Genomic DNA, 26207 nt, shown 5'->3' with positions numbered 1-26207 from the left:
TTTCTCTTAAAAAACTGCTAAGAAAAACAAGCATTCACAAAACTTTAAATCAAAAACGTTAACCTCCACTCTTGACATGCAATTGAATCTGTGCTTGAAAGGTCCTAACAGAAGGCAAGGCCCGAGAATATCCTGACAGCTTCACCTCACACCAAAGCGACACCTGCTAATGCGGCTCTGCTCGGCTGCTAGTTGCTGTGGGAACCGGCGGAAAGCAGCGGTAATGATGGCAGGCCTAACGCGGTTTAAGAGCAGTAACGCGTGTAAGAGAGGGCAATCATCTTGATCCCACTTCTCCCACGGGAACACGCTAATGTGCTAAGGAACGCGTGCTAATGCGCTATAGTCTGTCTGCTGAGCGGCAAGCGACTGTCAACAGTGAAATCTCGCCCATTTAGCGCCTGGCCTAATGTGAGAGATAAGCCGACAACAGCAGGAGGGAGTAGACGCAACATCTCGGAGAAAATAGATTCAGTCGATCTCGGGGGTTGCGTGTGCTTGAGACTAGGGAATTGTGTGCGAGACGGGGCTTTCAGAAGAAAAGTGTTCCTTCATGTAAAACACCTATTCTACCATCCACTTACTCGCTGGCATTTTCAGCGGCGCGCGAGCGCTAGCGGACCTTCGTTTGGGGTCAGTCCCTTAAAGAGGCCTGTTCATGTAATCACAGGTACTCTCCAGACGCACGTCTCAAAAGAAAGATGTTTTTTGAAGTTTCCTTGTTCTTTGTGTGTCCTGACGGATGAAATACAACGACCTTGGGAGCCGAATGAATCTGTGCGTGTCTGTCGTAGCGCCACCCATGTGTTGAGTCTCCTGTACAAATGGTATGGAGATTGTTCTGGCCCGTGTTAGCGGCTGATGGTGTTTCGGGAGCGCCGAGGAGGCCATGCACTTTTTTCACCGTGTTTTCCTTTCGGTGGATGGACGACTGTAATCAAAGAGAGAAAGACTTCTGTCCAGATTACAGTCTTCAATCAGTCAGCCTGGTGGGAAATGATATGTACATCATTCTCCGTATGGATAGCACTGCCTCTCACACGTTACCTGTGTCAACCTTGCCAAAGACATGATGGGAGAGATGAAGAGCCATCGGCCTCCTGCCAATCCAAAGGGAAGGGGTTAGTTTTCACTTCTCTCAATGAGTTTTCCCGACAACTGTCAGCACTGGGACCCCGTCCTGACCTCCTTCGATTCAGACGCCGACACCATTTGATGTACATTTCCACAAAACATTTCGGTGAAAGGCTATGCGTGGCAATTTCTCCGTGAGAGGGCACAGCACAACTTACGCTTTCAGAGGGACTAAATGGAAATATGGAAAATAACTACATACATGAGCAGCACATGTTAGGAAACATACTGATGTTGTGTCATGATCTGACTGTTAATAGAGTGCGACAGTCATAAAAACTCAATTTCTCCCTAGAGAAATTGATTTTTAACGATAACTTATTAACCTTTAAAGACAGGCCTACTGTGAGCGACGAGGATATTAATCGATGGTATTTGCTTCTTCTGAAGATGTCAGCCCGCATCATTTCAGCTTATTCTTAAAATAATTGAGTTTAACAGCAGAATTCCTGGTGAAAAACTACATTACCCATGATGCTGCAGAAAATGACACCAATCAGAGAGTCGGAAAAATAGCTTTTTAGCTCCGCCTACTCCAATGAAGCGCTGCGAATGATGTAATCGTGTCGATCTCTCCATGCTCTCAAAATACTAAAATGTTTACATATATATATGCATATTTTTCAATTATCTTAAAATATATAGTTTTTATACATATAATCAAAGTAGATTTATGTTTTCCGTTGTTTTTAATTTGATTATGCTGTTCGCATTGCTTCATGGGATTGTAGTTCTTTTGTAAATCAAAGAACTACAAAAAGTAACTACCATCCAAAAAATTTAAAAGATTGTAAATCAAAGTTTGTAGTGTTGTGATTCACCTCATTGTTGATTGTCTTGGTTCATGGCTAATAACTCTTTAACTACGACTTTCTCAAAATCCCTATGGGAAAAAATGAATGGAAAAAAATACTTCCGGAACCAGCGCCGCTGAAATCATGAGTGGTTATGAGTGGCTTTGGTGGTTGTCAAGGTGTGGCTATGCAGTTGCTAAGGTGTTTCTGAATGTTTTTTTTAGAAAGCTGTTGGGTCTGTGTTGTTTTTGGTTGTTAAGTGGTTTTAATGTTAGTCTGGAAATGTTTACCTCCATTTTATGGTCTGCTAGACAAAAATAAAAGTTCTGATCACTTAGAAAAGTAATAGCACACCTCTAATCATCAAGCTCCACAATTTGAGATATTCACGTCCTTAGCACAAACCGTTACACAACGAAGTTTAATACTTGGAGTTAGAGGTTTGTTGTACCCTAAGATCAATAATAATAGTGATCAACTTATTAATGCAACAACAAAAAAGAGTGCAAAAGACAAATTTCTGATTCTGATCCGGCATGTATATGCAACAACAAACAGAACACAATCTTACAAAACAAAGACTCAAGACTCAAGGCAAAGTATCGCTTAAACAACCCTTAAACAAACAATGATGACAAAGAATAAACTATTTAAATTTTCCTCCCTGGAAGAGTAGGGACATACAAAACCTGTAATTTCCTCTGAAACAAGAAAGCACCTAATTAGACCCTGTGAACAGAAACACACCTCTCGGCCAGAGCAAAACACATCAAGCAATTGCAGCCCGGGGTGTTTGTGTTTCTCCCTCCGTTTAAAATCCAGCATCTCTCAATCTCGCGCCGTCCCAAACACCTCAGTTTAATGCAGATTACAAATAATGGCAGGAAACTTTCAGGCAGAGACAATCCAGAGCAAAGCATTCTGGGACTGCAGGGGCATCGTTTGCATAATACCCACCTTGCCTTGGCTTATACAGTTTCACCACCACCTTGAGACCACACACACACACACACATACACACACACCCTTGAGCCCTGTTGGCACCATAGAGGGAGGTCACACAATTGTCTCTGCTAGGAAAAAAAAGAAGGGAAAAAAAAATCACTGACCTACTGCAAAATTGGCCATATTCAGCTGGGGAATATCAGGTTATTGAGTCGGTCCATGCTGAGTCTACTAGCCTGCGGGAAACGATCAGCTTGAGCGTACGGTTGCAGTTCTGCAGTTGATCAAGGACACACACGTGTGCGGTGAATGCAGAGAGATCTCGCTCACTAAAGACACTTAGAGGAGAAACAACTCTCAAACTCTCAGAGAAGCTTGACTCCGTCATCCAAAGTAACACAATGTCACTATATTCAAATCAGACAAACACAATACGGTGTAGATAGATTTAGGGAAACCCTTGTGAAAAGGGTTTAGCAAATAATTAAAGAGAACGTATTACAGAAATATATACTTTAAATGAATACATAATGTAAAAAAAAATTAAGATCAATAAGTTATATGTTTTAACATTGCTTTAACTCATCAAAATGAGTTAAGCAATTTTCAACTGTTTTAAGTTACAAGATCCAACTCATTTTTTTTAAGTTGGTTTAATGTAATTTAATATGAAATGACTTAAACATCCAAGTTAATTGTACTTAAAATTTTAAGGCAACTATTTAAGTGAATGTAACGGTTTTGGAAACTTAATTGCAATGAAACTGCATTATAATTTAAATATATGAAATGCCATCACATGACCTTTAGACTGTTTTTCGATATCTTGATACGCAATTTCAAAATCACTTCTAATATGATAAAGTGTACTGTCGAATACTGACAAGCACTTATGGTAAACTAAAATATACTTCAAAGCCATTTCAAATCCAACTTGTATGTGATGTACTTAAATATAGTTGTAATCACACATCTGTACTGATGAAATTGCAATTTAGTATTTTTAAAATATATTAACTTGTAATATTGTAATATGTAATTTTGAATAACAGACTATAGACAAGTGCTTAACGTGCTTTGGTATGTCAGTCAACAGACAAATAAGTGTACTTCTTTAAAGCATGACTATTATTAAAACAATACTTTAAAGTAAAACCTTTAATTTGACATTATTACAAAATGAAGCTTTTATAAGTCTACTTAAGTGCTAACAGTCATGAAAGTGCACTGTCTTTACACTTAAATGGTCTTATATTTCATTAATATTATCCACTAGATAAAAACAACTTTTGATTTGCAGTACACAACATAAGTGCACATTCAGGCACACTTCGTTTCACATCATGCAGAAAATGACTTTAATAAAGGCGTCTATATTGGCATGAATGATCTGTCTGTCGTTAATGAGGGTCCGTTTCAGATTTTTATGAAGATGATGTTGAAATATGAAATTACGGTGGGTCATAGCCAGAAATATGTGGTTACAAATGTGTGATTTATATCGCTATCTAATAACTATTTTAATGTAACTATTTTATTGTGTCACTTTTTTTTTTTTTTTTACAGCATTTATTAACTTTATTAACGGTAGATAAAAATACAACTGTTTATTGTTAGTTCATGTTACCTTAGGTCTATTATATAATATATTACCAGATGCAACTTTTGACTTTAATAATGTATTAGTAAATGCTGAAATGAACATTAACTAAGATTAATAAATGCTTTAGAAGTACTTCACATTGTTAGTTAATGCTAATGTGGTTAATAATGCTAACAAATGGAACTTTGTTGTATTGTTACCAACATTTTATTCAGTCCAAATGAACATGACTGAGAAAAGAAGAGTAAGTGCAACAAAAGACACACCAACAAACCATAATTTGATACTTGCTATTGTATTAAACAAAAATATGTTGAGCAATTAAGATTTGTGGTCCATTTTCCCAGAAGAATTAGACCATATCCACTAAAAAGTTAGATTGGGAAACTTTTAGAAGTAATATAAAACACCAATTTCGTTGTATTGTGTTGTTTCTCACACATATGCGTTTATGCTAGTGCAGTTTAACTTTACTTCCCTGTATTTATTTATATATATCACCAATATAAGCTATGAGTAATATGAAGTTAAACGGCAGGTTTTTAGATACATCACACCAGGATGTGTTCATATCCGTGCATATGGCAGGGATTCTCACGTGTGAATATACATTAGGCCTCCATATCAACACATTTAGCAGAGCTGAGAGACACCATGGGTAAAAACGCATGTGAATAGCACAAAGTGGCTGAATGAAACACAGAGCACATGGCACATGAATGCAGCTCTCAGATCGATTCTTAAGACCTTCCTCGCAAAGTTGTTGCTCTTTCAATCTCATTGAATAGTGGCCATTTTGGGAAATTACTGCCTCATATTTAACCACCTCAAAAGCGACAGAAAGGAAGAGAGAGCGTGCGAGAGAGAGAAGCAGTTAGACTAAATGGGAGAGAACGAGATGAAACCTCAGGCTTTTTGAAATGTGCCATATATCCTGAGGTAAATATAATAAAATAAACCATTTCTACCAACTGTTCTCATTATGGTCCTGTTTCACAGAAGCCCCTTTCCCTCAGGAATATCAAATTGTGTCACAAATGCAGCCGAAAATGCCTTTATGTTATTTCTGTGCGGGCTTTCTGCCGGCCTGCCAAATCTTCAGTTATCTTATTTATATATTTTGCACATGAATTGAAATAAAAAAAAGTGTTAGACTGGGTCCAATTACTCTAATTCGAAGTGAGAGGGCCGGTCCGGGACCAGCACTTCACAGACAAAACCACAAACAGCTCCACAGATGAAAGAGAATACCTGAAATTACACTCAGCCTCTCGCACTAAATTGCCACGTGAAATCCTCCATTGCTTTTACTTTCAAAACCTATGCACTGTATCTACAGACAATTCCCCTGAGCTCTTTTACCCGAACACAGTATTATAACAGCAGCATCTATACTTCAACAAGCCTTGAACACAGCACAAGGTTCAGTATATTATATACATACGGCTTGCTTTCGGGAAAATTGTCCACTATAACTTCACATTTTTAAATAACCATTTGGCATCTTTGGGGTAAATTTGCAGTCTGCCCTTTCAACTTAGATATTTTATAGTTCCCCATTTCATAAATATTACAAATAATATCCTGAATTTCTTTTCTTTTCTCTTGGTTCATTGCCTCTGGCTTTAAAAGACTATTTATATTTAGTAATATTATCGATTTAACTATCACTATCAGATGAGAACATAATTTAAACTGAATTCAACTAATGAAGAATTAATTTCCTGTTTATTAATGTGAAGCTGCTTTGAAACAATCTGTGTTATAAAAAACGCTATATCAATAAAAGTGACTTGACTTTATCAGCACTTCTGTTCCTTTAAAAGTCCCCACGTGGTGAAAATCAAGCTTTTAATGTTGTTTATGTGTCTATGTGGTGTTTTTAATATGCTTTAAGACAAACCATGTGTAACTTCATAAGTCGACAGCATTGCTGAGTATTTTCTCCTTAAAACTGCAGTGAACCAAAGACAGTCTCAAAAACACGCTTTGAAATCGCTGGTGTTTCTGACGTCACAAACTATCTTGTAACCAATCAGACCAACGTGTGATCGTCAACCAGTGGATCTCTGAGCTGAGTGAGTGAGTGGAGGCGGGGCTCATTTGCATATTCATAGAACTGCGTATACTAAATGAGGCAAGAGTGTCATTACATTCAAGAGTTACATTCAAGCTATATTAAGGCACAAATAACTTTTTTTCCAAGGAAAACACTTTTTAATATGTGATTTTGGTTCATTTTTAAGGAGTTTTAGGAGTTTTAAGGGATAAAATGTATTGATACAGGGGGACTTTAAGTCAACTTTACCTTTATGCGTATTATTAATTTGTAATAAATAAATAAAATGCAATAATCCCCACTCCGTTCACAGAGGCAAGGAGTATTCTACAGATATCAATTAAAATTATCATGAAATCAAAATGGACAATTCTTCTTTTTTTTTTTTTATAAGAAATATTATAGGTGATTTATCTCTGCACATCATTACTGTTAAATTCATGTGTCTTGTAATCTTGAATCTGAATATCTTCCCCTCCCTCTATCAGCTCATCTCTTCTCTGAGGACGAGGGCGGGGCAACCTGTCAATCACATGAGATCAGCCAATAGCAAACCACAACCATCCAATCAATTCCCCACGGACAAAATCAAGCCCCGCCCACATCCGATCTCGTTCCAGAAGCCGTTTCACTCAGATATACGTAACAATAGGGAAGAAAAGACGAGCACAACTTCCATTTCATGTCAACTATAAGATATTGTTTTAGAAGCCGTGTTTTGCCAGTGGACTGATACAGAAATTTCATAAAAGTAAATTTTTCAAAATGTATTTCTAAATGTGGTTAATGTTTTTATGTTTGGGAAACCCTGCTTTAGAGCAATTCAAATCTTGAAATTTGCATATGACAATAACAATAGGCCCTATACAACAACTAGGCCTCCAGAAAAAACAATGAGAGCTGGAGAGCTGCATCATCTCCTCATGCTCTTTCGAGTCTCCCTCCCCATCCACATCCCGCTGGGAAACACGGGAGCTTTTATCTGTGCGGTCCAGCAGAAAGTGGCCCATCCACACTAGAGCGATTTCACTTATCAGAGCTGAAGCGTGGCCGGGGGTCCCATCGATCTCCTCGCTCGAATATATCACTTTCCACTCTCCTCTCCTTCTATCAGAGGAACCGGACATCACACAAGGTCAAAAAGCAGAAAGAAGTCATCCAAACAAAACTCACCTATCAGCTGGACGGCTGGTGCTTTTATCTGTCGGTATAAAGAGGGTCCAGTCCGACTGGAAATGTGTGAGGATTCTGGGTAATCTGTGGAAATGGCTTGGAAAGGTGAGAAGGTTATGATTCATAGGCCCTGTTTCAATATGCCCCGCTCCCCACCTGACTTCAGACACGCACGCCGCTATTACAATATTCAGATTACCGTGCACTGGAAATTAATTGGACTAATTAACATACAAGTAAATGATGATACCGTTAACACATTTCATTAACTCAAACTGTCATTTCATGTTCACCGTGCTCTCTGTATTGCATTACAATGAATTGAATTCATTAAATTATGCAAATGAAAGGTGGCAAGCAACGGACGGCTCCATATGAACGTTAATAGACTGTTTTCTCTGAATCTCTGCTGCAAATCACGTCAAATTCAGGAGCATGTGCTTTTTTTCACTTTGATTTAACTCATAAAAGATTTCAGTGGACACACTTTTGATTATGTGTACCTGCAACCCATATATATATATATATATATATATATATATATATATATATATATATATGTGTGTGTGTGTGTGTGTGTGTGTGTGTGTGTGTGTGTGTGTGTGTGTGTGTGTGTGTGTGTGTGTGTATAAACATATTGCAACTTTAACAGAAAACACAACACAAAAAGTTCAACCACAATCAAGAAAGAAAGAAAGAAAAAATTAAATCCGGTCCACAGAAGTATAGCCTAATAATGAGGACATTTATCCTAAGCCACTAAAAGGGTAAAATAAAATAAAATACAAAATAAAAGGAAAAAAAATCAAAATATAAATTAATACAAAACAAAAGGTAATCAAGATAAATACATAAAGGCAAATATAAGGTACAATAACACTTTATTTTAAGGTGACATATAGTTACACGTTACTATATGTAGGCTAACTACAGTAAATTATGCAATATTACAACCCTAAACCCCAACTGTAACTCTACATCTAAATTACTCAGTACTAATTTGAGTAAGTACAATGTAACCACCTTAAAATAAAGTGCAACATAAGGCAATCAAGTAAAAGTAATTAAATAAATACACTAAATATATAACTGCAGTACATTACCAGTTTAAAAACCATTACTCATTTGAGGCACATGAATGGGAAAAACCTTCCTTAGAATAGTTGACAATTCAGTCCTTGAGTTATTGATATGAGGCTTCCAGCTGCAACCATGATAAATGATGAGATAAAAATAGAGGAATTCCAGTCATGCTGTGTTCAGCTGCACTTTAAGATGCCAAAACTTCAGTGGATAGTCAAGCCATGGGCATAAATCATCTTATGGTATCAATTATTATGTTTTCTTTTATAATTATTGTAAGTGGAGTTTTCATTATTGTATATTACATATTGCAAGTTACTAGTAGGCTATGTAACCAATACATCATCAACCCTTCTACCAAAACGTTTTACCCCGATTCACTATTTTAGACCGGATGGGATGGTTTTCGTGAGGAAATTGCGTTAATACGTCACTCACCCGTGCGTTTCACGTCATATCCGTAAATAAAGAAAAGTTTCTCCGGCTACTTTGACGCATGTATGGTGTGGGAGTGGCAGAGGTTTAGTTGTCACAAGTTGACATTGAGCAGTTAAATCTCTCAAACCTCCGCGGAATCATCCGTTTCAGAGAACGAGACAGAGAAAATAATAAAACCAGAATCAACTTTGGTTTGGCTCTTCTGAGATGCAGAGAACCGGGGTTTGAAATGTTGTAAAAGCAACGTTGATATGATGGCTTTTTATTTCCCAACAGGTGAGTCCATAGACAGGTGAGTCAGGTCAGGTGTTTTATTGAACAGATAAACTGCCGACCTTATGTAGCCCCTCCCTTTTTCAGCGCTGCGCTCGTTGTCTTTTGACTTCCGGTCTGTATTTTCACAACGATTTTGCGTGTTTATTAATGAACGGCTCGTTTTAAAATCTTCCCGGTCGACTGACATTTGTTATGTCATCTGTTTTAAACATTACAATCCTCATGATAACTTTACATTAAGTAAATCCACTTCAAAAGCGAATTACTCCTGGGCAGCAATGCCATAGTAATATACAGAGCGACCGCAACAACGGAAGTTAAAAGACAATATTCTAAAGATGGCGGCGCCCTTGTTTCTCTGGCGCATAAGGTCTATATTAGCTCTCTAAAACAGAATTCATCATAACTGTCGTGAAGGCTCATATTCATCCGCAGTCACGCAGAGCCGAAGCACAACCAAAACAATGTTCTTCCGCAAAATGCATACAGTTTTGTTTTTTTAATCGCTGGAGGGCCAAAAGTTACATATATTGTACATTTAAATGAAAGGATAGGTGGAGTATTTGTGTTTTAAAAATGTATTCTCACACACCACAAGGCTATTTAAAGGGATAGTTCACCAAAAATAAAAATGCTGTCACCATTTACTCAAACCCATATTACTTTCTTTGGGGGAACATGACATGCTATTGTGAAATGTTATTTTGAAGAATGTTGGTAGCCAGAATCAGAAAGAGTTTATTGCCAAGTCTTTGCACACACAAGGAATTTGTTTTAGTGAAAGAAGAGCAGCCTTCACACACAAAGGTTACACTGACTTACATTGTATTTTTGGACGTGAATTGGAACCAAAACTGGTTACCAAATTTCTTCAAAATATATTTTAAGTTCTTCAGGAGAAAAAAAACTGCATACAGGTTTGGAATGACATGAGGGTGAGTAAACGATGACAGAATTATTATTTCTAGTTGAAATATCCTTTCAAGTGAACTGCAAAAAATGTGAATATATTTATAGGCCTATATTTCTTGGTCACAAGCATCTAAAATATAATTTTTTCCTTATACATGACTGTAATTTTGAACCTAACACCTTGATGTAAAAAAACAACAAAAACAAATCAATTTCCACACCGCTGGATTAGTACTCACATAAAAACAATATAAAACAGAGTTTGATCATGAAAAATGATGTGGTTTTAATATATAAGCCCCTCTAAGAGGAAATTGCTGGAAGTGTATTTCTGAAGTGAAAATGAAAAACGCATGAAGGGGAATTTTGTTTACACTTGAGCAAGTTTAGAAATAAAATAACATATTTCACATGCAATTTAAGGGGGTAAAGCTGTGGGTGGATGCCGTTCATGCCTGCGTTTTTATACATATTTTATCAGAGGCGCTTCTAAACGCATTTGAGATGAGGAATATATCAGAGGACAGAGGGGTCGAGATTCAGCTGCACTGTTGCTGCAGTGACATCTACTGGACTTCACACACACAAAGGTTACACACACACACACACAAAGCGGTTTTTAACATAATGGGGGAGAATATTTCAATCATATACTATATCAATATACAGAACTTTTTTTTTTTAAAGGCAAAAGAGGGAAAATGTAAAGTAAATGGTGACTAAAGACACTACAGCTCAAGTGTTTTTGAAGTTTTTTTATGCTCACCAAGGTTGCATTTATTTGATCAAAAATACAGTAAACAGTAATATTGCGAAATGTTACAAATTAACATAATTGTCCACTTTAATTATTGCCAAAGCTGAATTTTCAGCATCATTACTCCAGTCTTCAGTGTCACATGATCCTTCAGAAATCATTCTATGATGCTCAAAAATGCCCTTCTTATCATTTCTTATGTTGAAAACTACATTGTGCTGCTTAGTTTTTTGTGGAAACTATGATACGTTTTCAGGATTCTTTGATTAATAGAAGAACAGCATTTATTTGAACTATAAATGTATCATAGTAATGTCTTTACTGTCCCTTTTGATCAATGTAATGTGTCCCTGCTGAATAAAATTAATAAAAAATAAAATCAATTTTACTGCCCCCAAACTTTTGAACGGTATGTAATTTAAAAAGAAAATAATAGTAATAATAATAATAATGTGTTGGATTTTATTTGTCAACTAACCATTTAAAGTTTTGTACTGTATGTAAGTGTGCGCATCAGTGTTCTGCGAGAATAAGACAACTGACAAGCACAGGATTATGTTTAGTCATTTTAGTGTGAAATAAACAGCTGCCCTCAAAAGTGGGCATTGTACAATAGTCCGAAGATTTCTTGAAAAAATGACCAAATAAAAAATAATAATAAAAGTGACACGTTAAGATGCTATTTATAATGAACAAAATCAAATTTAGACTTCACAAACTAAACGGAAAAAAAAAGAAAAGAAAAAAGCAATTCTGGATCACTGTGACAGAAGAACAACCCTCATCAACTCAGAAAACCAAATAGTGTTTCATGATCTGTTCAATCAAACTCGTGTGGGACATTTCTGATCGTTACAAACTTGGCTACGGGAGGTTTAAGATCCCCCCCAACACAAAAAATTGGCAATGATACTCAAAAGAGTCGGTAGATAAAGAGACAATCATGATTAGTTGAAGGAATAAAAACATAAGCCGAGAATAACTGTACAGTACCACGTGGAAAGGAAACAAAGCCATACTTGTACATGGACTGAGCAAATGAGTGTGTCGTGACTGATGACCTGCAGTGTGTTAAACTAAATCCTTACAAAATGATCATTAGCAAACTCTTATGAGGACGATCTGAAAGACTTTCGGCTACAGAGGGAGTTCAAAACCTACGTGAACACATCGCCGCCTTAATCATCATCACAGTTAGGTAGTGATGTGACGGATATTGTCCCACAAAGCTTTAGGTTGTTTCACATTGGTTAGCACGTCCCTATAGGCTGTCCTTTCGACACAGCATTGCTAGAGCGACTCGGAGCGGCTCTTTTGGTCCTGAAACACACAGTTGAACACATTTAACGCTGCAAAACCACCAGACAAAAAAAATAATAATAAAAAATGAACAGTTTTTCTCTCGATTTTATCAAAGAGTGCGAATTCAGTTTGGCAAACTACAAACCGATTCAGTTCATACAAACGATTCTTGATGCTGATTACAGTCCAGTCTTTTAAAAAAGTAAAGCCGAAGGGAGTTTTTCCTTTAGAAAAGCAGTTGTGGACACCACAAATCCAGATTACAATGTATATAAATATCTTTTTGCTCAAAAAGACTTCATTCGCAACAAATTCATATTGAAAGATCTGATCAACTCGAAGAGGTTTGAGAATTATGGTACATAAAATGCTTTTAATTACATGATTGTTTCATATTTGCCCCATTCGTTGGGCCTGGTTTACCTACAAAAAATAAAATAAAACCACATAAAATAAATCATAAGAAGACATTTTAAAGACACTATTGGACACCTTCATGACTCCCGACAGCAACTGGCAGGCAAGGTCTTTTGTTTTACATCGTTCTCCTTGTATGGAGAACTTACACCACGAATATCACTTACAACCTAGAATTACAATGAAAGAAAGAGCGAAGCCACAAAGGGAAATTCTGCCATTACTTACTCCCCCACTTCCCGAAAAGCAGTTCAAGCCTACGACGCTGCATTCCCAATCTTCTGGAACTTTTTGTTGTTGTTGTGAGGAACAGATTTGTAACTTCCCATCCACCCAAAGCTCACGACTACGTAAAAAAAAAAATCAAAAAAATCAAATGGAGTCTCAACATTACTGGCATCAGGTTCTCACATAGTCACTAAACGTTACAGGGCAAATGGTGAACAAGCTGCGGCCAGATGGGATGTTCACACAATAACAACTTCACTTCTGGTCCATTTCTCACACATTATGATTTCAGATTACTTTAAATAAAGTGCTGGAGTCATAAACTGGCTGTTTATGTCCCTGTTGTTGCGCGTAATTCTTCAAAAACCAAACATGGGGGGAAGAAATAATGAGAGATTTTTCACTCTTTGGCTAAACCGGTCCTTCAACATCATCATCAGCCACCCGTTTGTCAACCAGCGCTGCTTTCTTTATACAACACGATTAAACCCATTCCAACAAGTACACACTGAAACAGATGCTTGACACCCATGAGCGACTCGGCCTTTGTACACGACAGCTTATAATACAATATAAGGCATTTCAGTGTTGTATGTGAAAACAAGAAATAATGTTTCCCCCATAAAAAGATGAACAAATCCCCCAATAATTCTATATTTGTAAAATATATATATATTTATATATATGTGTGTATGTGTGTGTGTGTGTGTGTGTATATATGCATTCACGTAAATGTACATATTTACGTAAAGGAGGGTAAATATGTAAAGGTATAAAAGCAAGGTATATGCGCGAGCGTGGAATCGATCGATGTAGTCAAAATGGAGTCTGAGGTTTGCGGGAGAAGAGGATGTGATGTCGTACAGGAAGAGGCGGGACCTCTCCTGTAGGACTCGTCACATGATCACTCGACCCCGTCACCGGTGGACACAGACACTAACTGCAGAGGGATCTCGGCCGTGCTCAGCTGGTCCTGCGAGCTGGAGGTGTTGACGGTGGCGTTGACGGTGGCGAGGCCCTGCATGGAGCCGGGCTGGATGTTGGTGAGGATGAGTGTGGTGCCGCCCGCCGTGATGATGCTGTCTGAGGACATGGCTCCGCCCACACTGGACACCACGGCTCCGCCTCCCTTCTTGTTCTGGTGCGTCTTTATGTGCTTGGCCAGGTGATCGCTGCGCATGAATCTCTTCGAACACTCTGTACACACAAACTTCTTCTCTCCTGATGATGGCGGAAGAATGAATGACATAAAAAATGAGGAAAAAAAGAAAAGAGATAAAAGCGGTTACAAAGCATAGTGAGCTCCCTGCATGAAGCCTGCTTAAAAAGCTCATTTATCTATAAAAAACAAAAAAACATGTTGAGTCCAATTCTAAGGCACTTAGACATTGCAAAGGAACCAATCCTAAAATGCACTGTGAAGACACAGAATGTTGTTTCAACCCTACCCTGGTAATCCAGAGTTCTCGCGAGAGCACAAGTTGAATTTGCTCAGCTAGTTACTCTAGTGTCGAATAATAATGCTCATTAAATATGCCCCTCGATCTGAGCTGCACCAATCACATCGGGTTATGATGATGACAGCGCTGTGACGTCGAAGTCATTAGTAAACATTGCAAATGACTATGGATGAACACCAGTTGTTTGAAATGGCTTTGGCCGCTACAATGAACGAGTTAGACTTGGCTTTTTATCTAAAACAGGAACGGAAGACGGCTCTCGAATCGTTCCTTTGCAAGACGGACGTTTTTGCTGTTTCGCCGACTGAATACGGCAAGAGTCTAATCAGAGAATGTCTAATAAGGTTAGCTCCGCTGGTAGCTGGGGTTTATTGTTGTGATTGGTCGTAGTGTTATCCAATTGCGTGAAGCGAGATTTTCAAATGCACGCTTGGTGCCGCCCCTCGAGCTGGCCGATTTTCATTAGTCGACGCCAGACCATTAATCTTTTAGATTTAGGTCTGGATTTCCAGGCTAGAGAAACCCAAAGGTTGGGTTAAAAATGTAATTAAAAAATGTAACCCAACGGCTGGGTTTGACCATATTTGACCCAAAATTGGGTTGAAACAACCCAGCTTTTTTAGTGTACAGTAAAACATGCTGTTTTATAGCTACACTACCGTTCAAACATTTGGGTCCGGTAAGATTTTTCAAATGTTTTTGAACAAGTCTCTTATGCTCAGCAAGGCTGCATGTATTTGTTCAAAAACATAGTAAAAAAGAAAAAGAAAAAAGAAAGAAAGAAAGAAAGAAATAGTGAAACATTAATCAAAATATAATTTATTCCAGTGATCAAAGCTGAATTTTCAGCATCATTACTCCAGTCTTCAGTGTCACATGATCCTTTAGAAATCATTCTAATATGATAAATTGAAGTAGAATTTTTGTGAGAGTCTGTGTGTCACTTTTTACCAATTTAATGCAAATAAAAGTATTAGGTCATATTTTATATTATGTGTCTTAAACTACTATAAACTGTTAGGTACAGTGTACTTATTGCGTTCATATTGTATTGTAAAACATTTGTGCTGCTATTGAGGTGGATATGTGCAAGGGAAGGCCAACAGTGTAATAATTATAGATATAGTTACCAGGGTTCCCACTCTTTCATGAACACCAGATTCAAGGACTTTCATGGACTTTTTAAAGCATCTTTTATTTTATATCAAGCACAATAGAGGTGGGTTTGTTACTATCTGGACAGTATCAAAGACCCACTGTACCTGTGTGTATCATTACGGCAATAATGTTAAGGCATATACGGACAACTAAAATAAAATAAAATAATTTAAAATTCAATGTGGGGTGGTAAAGTGAGTGTGTGAGAGAGAGAGAGAGAGAGAGAGAGAGAGAGAGAGAGAGAGAGAGAGAGAGAGAGAGAGAGAGAGAATTTGAACGAGAGTCGCAGATTGCATCTTTCTTATTCCTTCTTTTAACATTTATTATTTCACACTGGTTTTAGTTTTCTTTTTTATGAACAATTTCTTGATTAAAACATTAAAATATAGAGAATATCATATATACATTTCGCAATTAAACGAAATATGATTAAGGTACGGAGCCCCTTCAGGGACCTTTGCCAAAATATTCAAGATACCTTATCATTCTACATTTTCTGAAAGCACATTAGCTTATTATCACTCCACCGTTTGACCGTTATGTCACCGCTTGTAAGCGGTGTAAAAATATGGGTCGCATTTTTCAGAACAAAAACAGCAGAGGAGTTCAATGAACATGCAAACCATGCTACTCTAACAAAATATAGTTCACCAGTGTTTAGGACCTGTGCCTTTTGCCGAACTCGCTCTATCTCCACCTCCTTTTCCCGTTACATCAGATCGGAAAGGCATTTATTTTCAATAAAAATGAAGAAAATATTTCGAAAATTGAAAATAAAGTGTCTAACGTGAGTTTAACAATGAAGTGTTTATTGGTTAGGGTTAGGTGTAGACATTTAATTTATTTATTAATTTGCCTTATTTGTCCCTAAAATGTGTTGTGGCAGTATCCATTTAATATTTTTTAATAAATCGAATCATTTACACTATGTAATTATTGCATACCGTTTTAATGTACAAAAAAAACTGAGGTGCAAATAGTATCTGCCACTATTTATAAGTATAAATAGCATCTAACTACTATTTACACTTATTACAAAGAAAATACTGCTATTTTTACAGTGTAAATATAATCTATTGATGAAGAGTGAAAACGACCACTGCCATTTGTATCAAATTATTAATTTAAATGTTACTATATAGTAGTTAAAGAGGCTTGATTTGAAGTGGGATCCCGGAAGATAAATTATTTAAAAACATTATTCAGCAATAACTTTGAATTATTTGGATTTTTTTATTTTTTTATTTTTTAGGTGATGTTTGAAGAAAGTTGGGGAGAAATGAGAATACTGAAAAGCATTATAACACATTATTGTGTTTTATATGTATAGCCTAGTATATGTGTTGCCACAAATGTTTTAGCTGGACGGTTGTACTGTTATGCTAACATCAAACTCCAAATCAGTCACTAATGAGAGTCTATACAAGGAGGCTCACAAGGTTTGGGAACTGAGGTAGTCACAGACGTGTGTGTGTGTGTGTGTGTGTGTGTGTGTGTGTGTGTGTGTGTGTGTGTGAGAGAGGAAAAGTACCAGTGTGCGTTCTCCTGTGTCGCTGCAATTCATCACTGCGTGTGAACCTCTTCCCACAAAACATCCAGGTGCAGACAAAGGGTCTTTCTCCCGAGTGCCAGCGCAGGTGAGCTCGCAAGTGAGACGTCTTCCCGTATACCTTCCCGCAGCCAGCTATATGGCACACATGCTGTTTCTTCTTGCCCATGTTAGATCCCCTACAACATATAATTACAAATGTACAGTCAGAATGGAAATATATCACACACATCCAGCAATGAAGACATGTAGTCAAACACACACCATAGGGTGTCTGTATTACACATGAATATAAATTTCACTGCGTCTCAAAACAAAATGAGCTGCTAAAAGGAAACAGCAGTGCTTTCAGCAGTGTGATCTCACCTCCCACCTCCCTCTTTGCAGTTGGGGCAGGTGCATGCGACCCTGCGCAGACGTTTGCCCTCCTGGTTCAATCCCTCCATCTCCTCCTCCACTAAACGAACACGAAGGTGAGAGAGGTCATTGGCATTCAGCGTAGAGCTACTGTCCAGAGGCCACTCCTCCGAATCAGGCTCCTCCTTAATCTGAATATCTATAGAGTATAGTATGATCAGGGTTACACTAACAGCACAGCAGAGTTACGGCTACACACATCTTCCCTCTGTAATGGCACTCTAAATGATTTGATCTTGCCTGCATTATCTTGTTTACTCTACAGGGCTTGAAGATTTCCACAAAAGCACAGATTCCAATGGAATTCACAGGATGACGTGGAATGTCACGGAATTTGGCAAACATTTGAAGAATAAATTAAAAGTGGGGTTATAAAACTGCATTATGGACAAGTGTGAATATATAACAACAAAAAGACAGCAATTTAAATATGAAGTCTGCTTGTGTGAATGAGCACCGCAGTTTGGTCTAATACACAAATACTGAAGCACGTGTGGCGTCTCTATACGAGGACACGCTATATGAATTTTATGAGCATTTTACCATTTCATTTGATACAACTATTGTCAGAAACACACAGAAACTCACTATGATTTAACTTAAAAAAATCATGACAGAAATATATTACTATTGTACACTAAAATGTACTTACATAACAATAATAAGAGCTTAAAACGTTTAAGGAATACCACAAAATATCAAATCAGTAAGCCTCTGTTGTGTAGAACTTTGTTTTCCATAATATGAAAGGAATTGTTCACATTTTATTTAATTACATTTTAGAAGATGTTTGAAGTTGTTGAAGTTTTATGCAATTAATCGATCATTTAAAACAGAATTGCTGAAGGAAACTGATTCATAGGACACAATTATTGTTCAAATTGGAATGCATTAAATTAAGTTCTTAATTAGACAAATCTTAATAATCAAATAGACTAATTAAACCATTAAAACAGAATCTAGACTAATTAAATTGGGGGAAACATAATTTAGAAAAGATTTTCATAGGGCCCTGCATCTATCCACCATGTTTTTTCCCCCCATAAATCAGTGGTTCTCAACCCTGGTCCTGGTCATATCTCCCTAATCAAACACATTTGATTCAACGCATCAGCTCATTAGTAAAGACTCAAAGATCTCAAACGAGAGTGCCAGAAAAGAGAGACATCAAAACTGAGCAGTGTTAGGGTACTCCAGGACCAGGATTGGGAACACATGTCCCGAGGGAAAGAAGCGCCCGCTGCTGTACCTCCAGTGCTGTCGGTGTCCTCGGACTGCTGGAACTGAATGCCTGCCTGGCCCATGGTGTTGACCGTCACCGACTGCAGGTTAGGCATCTGTCCCGAGCTCAGGCTGACCTGTGTGCCGGCCTGGCCCAGAGACAGCGTCTGCACCGGGGCGAGAGTAATCTGCTGAGCGGGAGCCGTCTGGAGCTGGAGGTTCTGGAGGTTCTGAACTCCTTGGACCTGCGGGGACAGATTGGGACAGCAGAATGGGTAAAGGTAACACACGAAAATTAAAAGTCTGTCATTATTTACTCTCCCTCAAGTTGTTCCAAACTAGGGATGCTAACGATTAATTGACAATAGATTAATTGTCGATAATAATTACTAATAATAAATGACCAATCCAAGCACGCGCCAGTTGTAAAACCGTGTGCGATTGGCCTCTACACATCGTCCCTACACACTGAACCCAAGATCCAGTTTCCAGTGGTTGAACTTTCAAATGACGTTGGTCATGATTGCAACGCTTTAGCCAAGTAGCATGTCAATGTCACTCTGTCATCTACAACGCATTGTCTTATGTTGTGTTTGGCTCATTCGAGACAACCTGCTCTAAATAAAGATATGCGATCTACTATGGATTACTAAAGTTTCACGAGGTTACAAACCAAAACGTGGTGCAAAAGCATCATGCGTATACAGTTTATATGTCCGTCAGCTACTTTTTTTTTTTTTATACAAATTTTGGAATAGTTTGGTCTCTAAATGTGCTTTTATTCTGCTAGTTGAGACCTTTTCAACGATATATGATGATATTGTCCATCTGTTATGTACGATGATTTTACTGATCACATTCATGCTATGAAAAGATCGCACATCTAATTTAAAAGCACTTGTTAGGTGATGGTCATATTCCCTAAATTCACTATAAAGTCAATCTTATACGCTTTAAAATAACACCTATGTGTATGTTAAGCAAGTGGTTAAGTAAAGTAATAACTTATTAGCACCCCATTTTGGATGTAAGAGGTTAATTGTAGGGATGGGCATTTCAAGCTAAAATAATATTCGAAGATCACTGGGTATTATTCGATTATTATTCAAAAAAAGATAACGATGCCCAATATATCGGGAGACATATGGAGTGGGTCAAACATGATTTTGACCACTTCATTAAGTTTTGTTTTGTAGAAAACCTTTCTTTAAAGTGAATTTCGTTTTGTATAAATTGTATCTTAATTTTAATCAATGTTTCATCAAACAATTGCCTGGATTTTATAAATAAGAAGCAAATATAACAGGACAATATAATCAGGACACGGAGGCGCCGACTAGATCACTAGCACTGCATGTGAACTGGAACTCGTCTCATAAATGAACCGAAACTCAGCGTATAGGCTATACTTGCCTCAGAGAAAGCTTGAAATGTCTACTTTTAAACAAAACAATTCAAAACAAAAGGAAATGGGCTACTCTCTGCTTATGTAGGCTATGAAGTGTGCGTTTCTAATGCAAAGACGGTGAGTGAGCATCGTCAACCTCATCTTTGCAGCCGACACTGACACAGAAAACACTAGTTTATTAATAAACAATTAAAATGTCTCATGCATAAGCATTATTTTTGCCAGTTCTTTGTGGCAAGCTTTATGCGTGCGCTTGAGTGCAGAATAGGCAATATATTACGAAAACGCTGATTATGGTTTATATTATCTCCCATATATATTTAAGTACTTAAATTAATATAAATATGCGATTAGACTACTGGCTTAAATGAACAACTACTAGTTGACAAAAAAAAAAAAAAAACTTCAGTCGTGCACAAGCAGCCCCACTTATTTCACATATGTTCGAACCAGCATCTCACAAAGGACATTCTGGGTTGAGCGAGTGGCGCTGAGAGGACTGAGCGAGCGAAGCGTAATGTTCAGAAAGGCGCTCTCCGCTCTGGAGGAAATATTACCACTCCGCTCACATGCTCTGGTGTGAGACAACGTGTAGGCCTACAATCTTCTGTTATCTGAGAGTTGATTGACATCTTTTAGATGCGTTATTGGCATCGCCAGCCTCTGGTTACATGAACATGTCACCACCACATCAGAACCGAAAACATGGGGATTTTTTTAAAGACAATAAATCGCACAACCTATTCGATTCTATGATAAAATCAACTAATCTAATTTTCGAAAATCGACTCATCCCTAGTTATTGGATCGTTAATTTAGACAATGATTGATTATGGGAACCATGTTCTTAGTAAATTAAGATAGTTTTAATGAAAGGTACCTGTCCCTTCAAAAGTTAAAAGGCGTTGTAATACGAATCGAGCGGTTTATTCAAAGTCGTGTTGTGAAGAGAAACGATCGCTTAGTTTCCATGATGAACAGATTTAATTTAGGCTTTTTGTTACATCTAAAAAAAAATTATCAACACACACACATAATATGGTAAACATGGAAGCTTGTGCTAAATGCAAGAACAAACCTCTTTTTTTTTTTTTGCAGGTTTGTTTTAGCACGTGTTGCGCACACAACCTTCCGTGTTTACCATGTGATGTGCTCTATTCTTTATATGTGATTGAAAGCCTAAATTGAATCAGTTCACCATATAAAGTGATCATATCTCTTCAGAAGATGATTAAAACACTCAATTCATATGGATTTGTTTTATGACACCTTCATAACCTATTTGGATTTAAGTTTTGATTACCTGGACTTTCAATGGAGGGACAGAAAACTTTAAGGTTTCATTAAAAAATATCTTAATTTGGGTTTCGAAGATAACCAGTCTTATGGGTTTGGAATGACATGAGGGTGAGTAATGACGACACCCATTTTAATTTTTGGGTGAACTAACCCTCTAAGCACTTGGTGTCATGATTTAACTTTCAAGTCTTTCAAGATCCAAGTCTTTTTTTTTTTATTCTAAACTTCAAAATCAGTAACTCAAGCATGATAAAGACTAATCAGTTATTATGATAAATCATAAAATCTGCCTGTTTGTGACTGGGTGGTGGGTTGCTGGTCAAACAATATGTTTGTTATGTTTGTTTGTCAAACATATGCAAGGCCACTAATGAATAGTGGTGCAGGAATCATTGTTTTACTAGCGTACACTGTCTGCATCATTACAGAAGATAATAAAAAATAAAAAAGGTTCTTAATCCCGAACCCTAAACCTGTAATAAAAAATAAAAAAAGATTTATAACCACATACCCAGAAGGTCTGCCAACTCAATCCTTTGGTGAGGAACATACCGTTTTGAGCAGCATTTTTACACCGTGTCATGCTGTTAAGCCACAGCAGTAAATGCATAATGCAGTATTAAAGCTAACGATTAATTGATCGTTAATTTAAACGACGATCGATCATGGGAATTTGTGAAAATTGACATCCCTAATAACCACACACCTGGAAGGTCTGCCACTGTATTTGTTTTCTTTGGTGTATTGATTGTTTTTTTACACATTTTTCTTAAATGTGTATATTATATTATATTATTTTAGTGTGTATTGTCTTAAGTGTGTTTATTTCGATGTCTTGTACAGCACGTTTGGTCGGTCTTGTGGCTGTTTTTTAATTAAACTTAAACTATAACCCCATACCTGGAAGGTCTGCCACTGTATCTGTCCTGACGGTGAGACGGTCTGGGCCTGGATGAGGAATGTTCCTGGGTTGATGAGCTGGATGTTCTGCATGTTCTGCTGGGCCTGGCCGTCAGCGGTCTGCAAGGGCAGCTGCTGTAACTGGATGACCTGCTGCCCCCCGGACACATGCACCGTGCCCTGACTGAGGTATCCCGACCCGTCTCCCTGCTCTCCCGCCACAGGCTGCGTCAACACGCCCGTGCCGTCTATCGTGCTGGCCTGCTGCTGCTGTGAGGACGAGGATGAAGATGTGGTAGGCACAAACATGTCTGCATTCGAGTTGTGTGTCTGGTGCTGTTCGCCTGCTTTCTCCGAGCCGTCTGAGTTCTCCACGCTCTGATTGGTCATGATCAGCTGTCCGTCAGCCGTGACGCCGGTGGCTATCGCCTGGGCCCCCGAAAGCCCGAGAGAGTCCAGATCCAGGCTGTTTATGGGCACAAAGGTAATGTTACCAGGCAAACCCAGAGGCACGTTAGTGACCATCTGACCCTGACTGTTGAAGGCAGAGCTTCCCAGAGACACGTGGTGCACTTGGCCAGACTGGGTCATGAGGTTCTGAGTGTTGCGGATCACATCGGCTGCCGTCGTGCCCGTGACGCTGATGGTCTGGGTGCCGTCCGGGAGGATCTGGATCTGCCCTGAGGCGTCCTGCGCCATTGAAGCCCCCTCGAAACCCAGCTGCCCGTCGGCCGTCTGCACCTGAGGGATGACCTGGTATTGGATGTTAGGCACTGCGCCGGCAGACGTGTCGGTCCCTGACGTGAGTAAGATGGGCTGGCTCTGGAGACCCTGGAGGCTCTGGAGAGGAAGAACATACTGTCCGTTGGACGTGACGATACCCGTGCCGGGGAGATGCAGGACACCCGAGTCGTCCTTTACCGCCTCCCACCTTTCAGATGACCCTGTTAACTGCACTGAGAGGTCTGCGTTCTGGGGAGGAAATCACAAGAGTTTCACACAAGAAAGAAAGTGATGCCACAACAGTGCATGTACACAGTAACATCTCTTGCTGTTAATATGCTGACTGATGCAAAACATAGACGAACCCATCCTATAATTTGGTCTGAAACGCTGAAAGGTAACAAGCATCATGTGTGACCCTCAAAAGAATCCAATTTTCCACTAATACAGCAATAATTAATTAAATAGCAAGAAAAAAATTCAATGAAATAAGGAAAAGGCTCATTAAGTTTCAAAATCAATCAAATGGAGTTGAATTTGTGAATATGGATTTATTATGGACATTTTTCATCACTGGATTAAGTCTCTTATCAATGGAAAACAACATTTGTTTGTGCTAATATCTGCATTTGCTTGTGTTTGTAATATTCTAGCTTATATATGTCGCCAGACATCTATTAGTCCCGGTCCATTCATTGGCCACCTGAAAATGACATCAGCATATGTTTGCATTTTAGAGAAAGAACTAATCAAATGTTTGCAAGTCAAAGTTCTGCTTCGTCTGTAAAATAATCAGTACTTATTACTTCTGGAAGGACGAAGATAAACCCAGTGTTTTCTGTACAGCTGTGCAACTGCCATTAGACAAGGTACACGCTAGATTTCATTTTTCACAAGTGAAAATAAGGCTGAGATATTGTCTAAAGAACTTTTTTTTTGTCACTAGAATTTTATTTACCATGGTTGCAATGGTTTGATCAAATATACAGTAATACTGTGAAATATTACAATTTAAAAGAAACTGTTTTCCATGCGACTATATAGTCAAATGTAATTTATTCCTGTGATCAAACCTGAATTTTCAGCATCATTACTCCAGTTTTCAGTGTCACATGATCCTTCAGAAATCATTCTAATATGATGATTTATTATCAGTGTTGGAAACAGTTGTGCTGCTTAATATTTTTATAATCTGTGATACTTTTTTCAGGATTCAGGATGAATAAAAAAATCTATTTAAAATAGAATAATAGAAATCTTTTCTAACAATATAAATCTTTACTATCACTTTTTATAAATTTAACACATCCTTGCTGAATAAAAGTATTAATTTCTTTCAAAACAAAGAAAATAAAAATGAATGACCCCAAACTTTTGAATGATAGTGTATATTATTACAAAATATTTCTATTTTAAATAAATGCTGTTCTTTTTAAACTTTTTAATCAAAGAATCCTGAAAAAGGATCACAGGTTATAAAAAAATTATTAAGCAGCACAACTGTTTCCAACTCTGATAATAAATCATCATATTAGAATGATCTCTGAAGGATCATGTGACACTGAAGACTGGAGTAATGATGCTGAAAAGTCAGCTTTGCGTCGTAAATAAATTACATTTTAAAATATATTCAAATAGAAAACCTTTATTATAAACTGTAACAATATTACTGTTTTTTCTGTATTTTTGATCAAATAAATGCAGCCTTGATGAGCATAAGAGACTTTCAAAAACATAAAGTAAAAAATAGTAACGTTTCCACATTTTTGATATTGATATATATTTTTCCATGCAACTGACTGAAGAGACTGTCCCTCACAGTTTCGCTCTCAGGGAAGATTAAACATGATCCATTATTTGACTTTCCCAAATATAGCCAGAATGATAGTTCATTTACTCGCCATCATGTTGTCCCAAACCTGTATGGGTCAATGGGTGCTCCACAACTGTGTTTGGTTACCCTTCACAATATCTTATTGTGTTCAGCAGAGGAAAGAAATGTGTACAGGTTTGGAACAACTTAAGGGTGAGTAGATGATGACAGAATTTTTTTTTTTTTTAGTGAACTACGCATTTAAGTCTGGGGAGTAAACACGCACTCAAAGCAAACAAGCCCTAGCTCACACTCAAACCACGGTATGGTACAATAAAGGTGATTTATCAGTAGTTGCAGACTTACCACCCCAGCAACACCATTATTCGTGTTTGCCCCGTTCTCTGCTCCGAGGCCGGTGCAAGTGGCGGCGAGCAGGGCGAGCGGCGAGGGCTGTCCGTCCTGACGATGGGCGGGTTTAATACATGAAAGGGGGTGGCCACACAGGAAGTACCAGTGTTTTAACAGAACAAAGTGAAAACTTCACCAAAGCACATGCATTAGAGAATAAGAGAAGAGAGGATTTGATGTGATTTACCTGATCCGCGCCGCCGCCGTCCTGCGCGCTGCTGCTGTCCGCCATGACTCCCGCTTTCACTGGCCCTTCAGGCGCTTAAACACACAACACACACAATACAACATAGCCGTTAGAACCACACATCGCGCGATTGCTGGACAGACGCCATCATACGCGGTTGTTTTAATGGATCATTTGAGCTATCTATTTATTCCCTCCGCGGATCTTAAACTCTCAGATTCACCCGCCTGCTAACATTAGCCTAGCTTAGCATAAACATAGCCTGCACAAAGATTCAAAGCGAGCATTCTCACGCTCTTCAAATCCTACGTACCGGTCATTACGTGAGTTCCTTAAAGAAGACTGATGTCTGCGTTTAATTACACTCCGAGCATGGTTATATTAATCGGTGCCTGCGCTCGCTTTAGTCCAGTTTGTTTTTTTTCCTAATTTGATTGACGGCGGGGCTTCCACTTCGCCAACTGCGTCACCGACAGGAAGTCCCGCCCTTCGTCTCTCATCTCATTGGAGGCTGGGTTGGAGAACTCGCCTTTTGATTGG

General features: G+C 38.2%; 1 protein-coding gene across 2 annotated transcripts; it reads right to left on the bottom strand.

Moving 5' to 3' along the window:
• Positions 1-11157: 11157 nt before the first annotated feature.
• sp3a (sp3a transcription factor) lies at positions 11158-26136 on the bottom strand. Of its 2 annotated transcripts, none has more exons than XM_082176134.1 (8): positions 25981-26136; positions 25668-25741; positions 25436-25531; positions 22534-23505; positions 18955-19171; positions 17655-17844; positions 17271-17467; positions 11158-14342 (listed from the first exon to the last, which is right to left on the bottom strand). In XM_082176134.1, exons 1-8 carry the CDS (start codon positions 25985-25987, stop codon positions 14026-14028), a joined length of 2070 nt encoding a protein of 689 aa, XP_082032260.1. In that variant the 5' UTR covers positions 25988-26136; the 3' UTR covers positions 11158-14025. The 2 variants fall into 2 exon arrangements, with proteins under 2 accessions (XP_082032260.1, XP_082032261.1); XM_082176135.1 differs by having other exon boundaries at positions 17655-17745.
• Positions 26137-26207: the final 71 nt, after the last annotated feature.

This window comes from Leuciscus leuciscus (assembly GCF_965113295.1).
Source record: "Leuciscus leuciscus genome assembly, chromosome: 7".
NCBI classification, from domain to species: domain Eukaryota; kingdom Metazoa; phylum Chordata; class Actinopteri; order Cypriniformes; family Leuciscidae; genus Leuciscus; species Leuciscus leuciscus.
Note: the sequence above shows the minus strand (reverse complement) of the source record. Positions and strands in the feature narration are given on the sequence as shown.

Coding starts and splice junctions, on each gene's coding strand:
- sp3a (XM_082176134.1), bottom strand. Junction 25,532..25,667: donor ACGGCGGCGGCGCGGATCAG/GTAAATCACATC, acceptor GCCCATCGTCAG/GACGGACAGCCCTCGCCGCT. Junction 19,172..22,533: donor TACAGTGGCAGACCTTCCAG/GTATGGGGTTAT, acceptor CTGTCCCCGCAG/GTCCAAGGAGTTCAGAACCT.